This window comes from Carassius gibelio, chromosome A13 (genome assembly GCF_023724105.1).
Source record: "Carassius gibelio isolate Cgi1373 ecotype wild population from Czech Republic chromosome A13, carGib1.2-hapl.c, whole genome shotgun sequence".
Classification (NCBI taxonomy): domain Eukaryota; kingdom Metazoa; phylum Chordata; class Actinopteri; order Cypriniformes; family Cyprinidae; genus Carassius; species Carassius gibelio.
The window spans coordinates 20921871-20929988 of NC_068383.1; the positions used below are offsets into that span (position 1 = coordinate 20921871).

The 8118-nt window shown below is 34.5% G+C and overlaps 1 protein-coding gene across 1 annotated transcript; it reads right to left on the bottom strand.

The window, feature by feature from the left end:
* Positions 1-491: 491 nt before the first annotated feature.
* LOC128026470 (transmembrane protein 229B) lies at positions 492-5271 on the bottom strand. Its single transcript, XM_052613648.1, has 2 exons — positions 5121-5271; positions 492-1926 (listed from the first exon to the last, which is right to left on the bottom strand). Exons 1-2 carry the CDS (start codon positions 5167-5169, stop codon positions 1460-1462), a joined length of 516 nt encoding a protein of 171 aa, XP_052469608.1. The 5' UTR covers positions 5170-5271; the 3' UTR covers positions 492-1459.
* Between the last annotated feature and the right edge of the window lie 2847 nt (positions 5272-8118).

An 8118-nucleotide genomic window follows, 5' to 3' on the forward strand; every position in this document is an offset into this window, starting at 1 on the left:
CCACAACCAGTAAGTCTGTTTTATTATTTAAGTTGGTGCGTTTAACAGTTTCTGTAACTTATTACACAAAGGGCAATGCTGTTTAGCTTTGTTAACTAGATGTTAGGGCTGTGCAAAAAAACGAATGCCATTTTCATGCGCATCTCGTCAGTAAAAACGCTCCTGTGACTATAAGTACATCTCCAGCACATGCTCTTGCCCGCTTGCTTCTCAAAACTAGTCCAAAACTAGCCCAATCGCATTTTCAGGAGGGCAGCGCGCACTCAGCACAGTAACCGCTGGCACAAACTGAACTTGTTACATATTTCTGAAGGAGGGACTTCATAGAACAAGGAAGTCATCAGCCCGTTTTTATGACAGCGGTATACAGATAGGTGAATTGTTTGAAAAATACTGTTTTGTTTTTTTTACACACAAAACATGAACACATGTTATACTGCACACTGTAAACACAATCAAAGCTTCAAAAAAAGCGAATAAATATGAGACCATTCTTTTAAGAATGTTTATTGGGTATTAGAAACAACATATTTTGTAACAACATATATTTGCTTATTTCAATATATGTATAATATATACAAAAATGTAAGTAGTTTGAGAGTGTAGGTAGTTTCTTACACAGTGTTTCACAGGAGTGGGTTGGTTTTGCTTGTTTCAGTTCTCTGAATGGTGGAGATTTATTTGCAGAATCATGGGCAGTATTCACGCTGTTCACACAGAAACCGTTTTTTTCCATTCCAATGCACTACTTTTCAATAGTTTTTCTATGTAAATGTGCTAGACAGTTGTGTATGATCACTGCACTCTGCGTCTACTTGCAGCGTTGTGCACATGAGCACCATGTTTAGAAGACTGTGTCAAGTTAAAATAATTTTAACATTTTCGCAGCGCACATCAATGTCAATTCCACAACAGTGGACCAATCAGAAGACCCCAGAGCAGGGGCAAGCTTTGTGAGCTTTTGTTTACAGTAGCAAGTTGGCATCGCAACTGTTTTATTTGACGGCAACATAGCGGAGGGAGCATTATGTGCAATTTTTTTTTTTTTTTTTTTTTTTTTTACATTACTGCGTGCTGTGTCTCATGTTTTTAAAGGCAAATATGTATTCTGTGTGAACAGCCCCTTAAACAGGAATATAAAAAAAAAATAAAAAATAAACAACAATGGAATAATGAAGATTGCTGGCTTCAACAAAAGATTATTTAACTGATTAACAACCTTGTACATCACAGTTAGTCTGTCGTTACAAGTTAATAAATGATCATTAACAATCAATTTTTCTATGGAGAAAAGGAATGTTTTTTTTATTTTTTTTTATTTTTTTTTCTGAAACCTGACTGTTGGACTCTGTTAGCATCGTAGCATTTATCAGGCCTACTTAACACTCTATCCCAATACAAAGTCAAAGATTTTTTTACATGTTCTGTTAAGCAGTTTATTGTTTTCTGTTTATATTGACTACTTATCTAGCCGTATCTTCAAAGTGTTCCTGATAACGTGTTTTTCAGCGATAAGTGCCGCCAATGCCCAAGGAACGGCATATTCAAGCGTTACCAGACCTATGAAGTTATACCTGAACTCTGAATAGTCCCAAGGGCAGGCCCCGAACAGCCTGAGCAGAAACCCCCAGCTAAACTCCCACAGATAGATGAAGAGAGTGTAGACAGTCAGCCTGACTGGTAGGAGGCAGTGTTTCTGCTGCAGCCTCGCACCTAGACCCTCCATGAAGAAGATGGCAGAGCCGTAAATAAGCAGCGCCCAAAGGCTTGTGTGGCCCGCAAGTCTGTGGTCACGGGTGTAGTACCAATCCCAGGCTGCTGTGAACCCCACCTCACAGAGGCACCCATGCAGGGCGTAAATGTACAGTCGGGCGAGAGGTGAGAGGGGTGTGTTCTGCCCAGAGACGTCAGTGGTGGCACCAGTATCTGCAACAACAGAAGTTTTTGTAAGCATAGGTTTTCATACTTGCCTTTAGAGGTTTTTTTTTTTCCTTTTTTTAATTGATTATACTTTGTATGATTAACTTCAAGTAAATGTTTGATTTGATAAGGGTTTGGAGGATGTGCAAAACCATCTTTATTAGCTGGATGTAAAAGACATTAGTGATGCACACTAGATCTGTAATCTTAATTAATATTTACGCACAATCACTAAACAATGTTACTTTATCTTACACTGTAACAGCAATCGGTTTCAAAACATACTGCAGCCTAGGCAGCATTTTAAGACATCCTATCTGTGCTCTCAACACTAAAAAGTAAGTTATATATAATTCATTTTGGCTAGGGGTGGAAATCTTTAGGCACCTGCATTTTTATTAATAATAATATGTTTATTAATTTATGAGTATTTTGACTTTAAAAATCACATTTATTTCTGCATTTTTATCAAATTATTTGTATATTTCCACCAAAGGATAAATAACAATAATTATAATCAAACGGTAATTCAAAATTAACAAATTAATTATAAATTAAATAATAATAATAATCATAATATATAATAACTAATAAAATATAGCTTCAAAAATACAAGCAAATATAAAGTGGAACAAAGAAACATTAAAAGTGCATTAAGTATCTGAGAGTGCTTTTAAGTATCTAAATGTTTTCCAGGCATGGGCAGGATTTTTAAATATTTCTTAGCATCATTGCTGTTTATTTATGACTGATGATGGTCCAATAGACTCCATTTGAAAACAGATGTCTGTCAGTAACTACATTTAGTGTATACATGTTTTACTGCATTCCAAACAGGTAACAAATAATTCCTGTGCAGAGGATTTGGAAGGGCAAACACTGAATTACTGGCAGATGCAACTGCACATTGCCAAGTAAAGCATTTCTCACTGCCATATTCTGTGCAATAAAGCCCATGAATGCCCTTGTATCTTGCTTCAACCATGAAACCTTATGCAAATGTATATACTTGTTTGATGCTTTTGTGTGTGTTTGTTCTGCAAGCAGAATACAGCTGCCTCTAGCTAAGCTCAAAATCAATTCTGAATTGTCAAAGAGAGAATAACATTGCATCTGAGATTCAGCATTTTCCCACTCTTAGTTTTGGCCATATTATAAATCAGCACTGTATGTACTGTATATTTAAAGTGAAGACAAGCCCATAATGTACTGTGAAAATGAAGTGAGAAAAGGTCAATTATAATAAATTGAATACTGAAAACAATTAATACAAAAAACGTCAATCTAATTAAAAGTGTAATATTTGTTCATTCCATGCATTTCTAGTATTCTTTTAAGCGTAACATCATGCTAATGTAAAAATGTGCCAAGTGCAATGCTTTTCTTGTAGCATTCAGTGTTTGAGCAAATTTACATATTTAAATTTGCAATATATCAATTAAACTATTAAATAACAAGTATGCCAATTCAGTTTTCTGGTTAACTTCCTTGATTTGTTACAGTTACGGTCAACTGGGTTTATAAGTTGATGATACCAAGTGCTCACTAGACTACGAGTGATTTTTGCTTCAATTCACTTAAATGCTCTTTAAAGAAAAAATAATAATAATAATAATAATTGCCCTGATGTACTTTTGTATTCTATTGTTTTTAAATGCTATTTCTGGCAACCTTTTCATCGAACAAATTTACATAAATTAGTCATCTAGAATCAGCCATCATCTTAATGATATAAATTAAACTCTAAGATCAACATCAAACACTTGTTAAGAGGAAAGCTTTTCTGATATGAAGTAAATTTAAAGAGTTAAACTACTGTGCACATAATGAGATACGATGCACACCAGTAAGTCATTCTCAGCTGCAGATACATCTGATCATCAAAATGTCACAGGGAAGGCAGATAAAAATCTTTCAGCTTTCATTCTGAGTATGATGCTTGAAACAAACAAAGTACTTTATGTGTCAGTGTGCCTTCTGATGTTATGTTAGGTTCACCTCCTTGCTGAAAAAAAAAACCTTTCATTTAATGATAAAAAAAAAAAAAACTTCCCCAAACTAATTGAAACAGATTGACCAAACCAACCACATTAAGACCTGATCACAAAGAAGAATCAAAATGTTCTTGATATTTACACTTGTAAGAGGTTACTCTTAAAGATGATGAGTACGACCATCAAGTAAACTGTAAAGAAACATGAACGATGTGCCTGAGTGACTGAATATAAAATCTTTGTTTGTTCTTCACATTTCACAGTGGACTGTTTTGTGAATTACACTAAACATGTATCCAGGTTTTCAAATCATGTTTTGTTGAAAGATATGGCAGTGCCAAGTAACCAGCTTTTAACACTAAGATACCAAGCGTATCATTGTTTAATATTTTTAAGAGTTTAATATTTTTATTATGTGAGTTATATATATATACATTGTAGTCTACCTACTGTATAGAGTGAGAGAGATATACTTTTTTTGGAGTACTGTTTTACTGTCATCGACTTATAGGAAATTTGTCAATAGTAGTATGTGCGTAGATATTTGGTTAAGATTATGTTGCTTTGCATTGTTTCAATTTCTTCTGCCTCGGGATGTTACTCGGGCTCAAACATATATGGCTCTATCACAGTATAATATATAAAATAGAAGTAACAACCCTTTTTTTCTTTTTACTGATATACAGAAGCATTATCGCTACATGAACAAATTTGGTTATTTCTGGCCAGTCTTTAAAAAATCAAATAGAACATACTTAAATATTTACATATTGTATAAGTTGGCTATTTGATGAATCGCTTTCTTCTTCTTTTGTAAGTTGCCTCTGCTAAATGCATAATTATAAATGTAATGATATGCACTAAGCTAAACAAAAAAGTAAAGCATTTACTTTTTTTCTTGTTGTTTTCATTGCATTTAATTTCACACTTGGTGTGAATAGACCCTTAGGCTATCCAATCGTATTTTACTTCCAACTAACCCAGTGATATTTCTAGGTGGGTCTATCGATATTCAAATGTTTCAAACTTATTATGTGGATGTATTGAATGGGATCTAGGCCCAGTTAAATTCAGAAGCTTACTCCGCCATCAGATCTGCCATCAGTTATTAATAATCATCCATTCGGTTTTCAGCCATATTTCCCACTATACACAACAACAACAAAAATATTTGTTTATTGCAAACGATAAACCACCTTAACTCACCATCACTCTTAGGGCCCTGCCTTCTCATCAGTACATTTCTAGACACCATCTTCAGTTCGTCAGCACAGCACACAACACCTTCTGAGTCTATACCATTTCCTGATACTGCCCAAGTTCTGTAGTCCTGAGAGCACAATGGCTAAATATTAAGCCAGCGCTATCAGTGACATCCCCACTTGGGCTGTACATAAATAAACAGTCTAAAGGGCGGGAACCCTAAGCAACTACCTCTCATATGGGATCAAGTGATGTAAACATATAGACTGGCATTAGGATGATTTGGGAAGCTGTGATAGGCCTGCTCATCACTGTTCATTTTAGCACAAGTTTTGCAAAGATTGCAAAGAAGTTACCACTCATGGAGAAGAGATTCTGCGGATTTAAGCAGATCTAGTAGTTGTTAAAACCATACAATGTTTGCATACACAGTCAAAATGAAAACTGTGGTCAAATAAAGCCATCCCATAAGTCGCCAAGATTCCTCTTAACAGTTTCATGCTCCTCTACGCTTTCAGTGATGATGCTTTAGAAAGCTGTTTCCTATAAGCTAGACAGCAAGGCAGCTCACTATGTTTTGGAACAGAGCCGTAGATGACTCAATTAAAACAATTCTGTGAGCTGGACTAATGACACAAGATGCTTTAACCTAAAATAAGAGGAAGTCAAGCACATCACTATAAATAGCTCTAGTTCATGCACAGGAAGCACTTTCCTCCAGGACACACAAAAGCAGTCATGGCACCATTCTATATCTCTCATGTTTGCTTTTCTCTGCTGTGTAATAAAAAAAAGTCAAATGACCGATTAGTAGGGAACAGAGTCCACTTTACAGAGTCCAAATTTGTACACACACATAGACTTGCTCATAAAGTAATTATTTAGGATGTACACTCTCTGAATAGTGTAAGTAACCACAGCCATGCCTTCCACCAGTGTAAAAAATATAAAGACCACTGATCTATAATAGAAAACTGGATTGTTCATGCCATCATAAAAGTAAAGCAACTGGGCCACCATATTTGGATTTCCTAGTATTCCCTTAAATTCAATTGAATTAATAGGAAGTTGTAATATTTTAATGAGAAAACCACCTAATGAGTTGTTTATCCCTGCACACTTAACACAAACATCCTAAGAATGTATATTATTATTTGTATAATGTCTGGAAGTTAATAAAATGTTTAATAAAAACATTCATATACATTACAGTATCCAATGAACATGACAAACATCCTACAGATGAGATAGTCAACATATATATTACAAATGACAAAGTGCTCATTTTGAAATCTGAATTCTGATTCATGCTTTAATTCGCCTTGAACAGTTATTTACTGTTTATGTGATTTTGCTATAGGATTTTTATTCGTCCAGTTGGCTAACTGCAAATGTTTAATCAATAACTGGTTAATGAATGATTAACAACATTCATTTTGAAGCAGTTAATGGTTTAAACGTTGGTTAAATTAATAATTAATTAAACTCCTATGGAAACTGCAATGCTGATCAAATTCCATAGAATTTGAGCGATCTTGAAGAATTTGAAAGAGATGTTGCACAATCACGAAATAAAATACATGCATCATAACTTATTTAGAGAAATAACACAGACTGCATAGACTTAAAGGCATGAAGCTTTATTGCCAAAATGATGCACAGCAATTTTTTTTTTTTTTTTCAATAGAGCAATATAGTATTGGCTAGGACTTAACTTTGTTCTTCTTGATCAAGAGTGGTATTCTACGGAAGTTCTAAGTGGCCATGCATTATAATTTTTTTTCTTCTGGTTTTCTCATTATAACGACTTAATTTTCTCGTTATCGCGACATAACAAAGGTCGTTTTCTCGTTATAAAGACTTAATTTTCTCGTTATCTCAACATAACGAAGTTCGTTTTCTCGTTGTAACGACTTAATTTTCTCGTTTTCTCGACATAACGAAGTTCGTTTTCTCGTTATAACGACTTAGTTTTCTCTAAGAAGTTACAAAACTGCGCCAGCAGGTGGCACTATAGACCTGAATATAACTGATGGGGTGATGTACACTATCCACTTTACTGTACGCGGACCTTCCTCATGATCTCTATAATTTGTGCAGTCTTGTTCATTACTGACATTTAATTAATTCATAAATGTTAAATGCTTGAATCAATATGAATATTTTGTGTATTAAGTTCCTGCTAGATGCAAGAGTTTCACCAACGCATTCTGTGTCATAAAATAACTGCTTATCAAAACCAAGGTTGACATCACTGTATTCTGTTTATCTACAGTAGGACGGGATTTAATGATGTAGGCTGATGTGCTTCTTTTCCTTATTACTAATCTTTATTGTTAACCATATTGATGAGAAATGTGATGTATATGTAAAATCCATAGACTAATTTAATTCAGTTTTGTTCTGTAATGTTGTAATGGTTTTTTTCCACACACACACACACACACATACACTACACGTACACATGAACGCTCTTTTCAAACAGAAGCTTGTAACACACATGATATCTGCCACATCATATAATGACTACTACAAATTACAAATTATATATAATTTTATTTCAAATAAAGGGAAAATTAAACGTGAGTTTAATCCAAGCAGCTCTAATGGCGCGGTGTTGCCATTTAAACATGTTAATTACAAAAACAAAACGTTCATTGTACTGTCTCTGGAAAAATCAACAGTGATTGATCAGCCTTTATTTATGTACAGTATTGTAAGACGTTATTACCTAGGCGAAGCAAAATTTGCTGAAATATAGGCTACAGTAAGAGCGCCCGCATGGTCCATCAGATGCTTGTCAAAGTTGAGTTCATTACTATAGCAACAGTAAAACTGTCATGTCGTTATAACGAGAAAACAAACTTTCGTTATGTCGAGATAACGAGAAAATTAAATCGTTATAAAGAGAAAACAAAAAAGGAAAAAAAATTATAATGCATGGCCTCTTAGAACGTCCGTAGTATTCTGCAAGATGTCTCAACATGAAGGCCGTATTTCT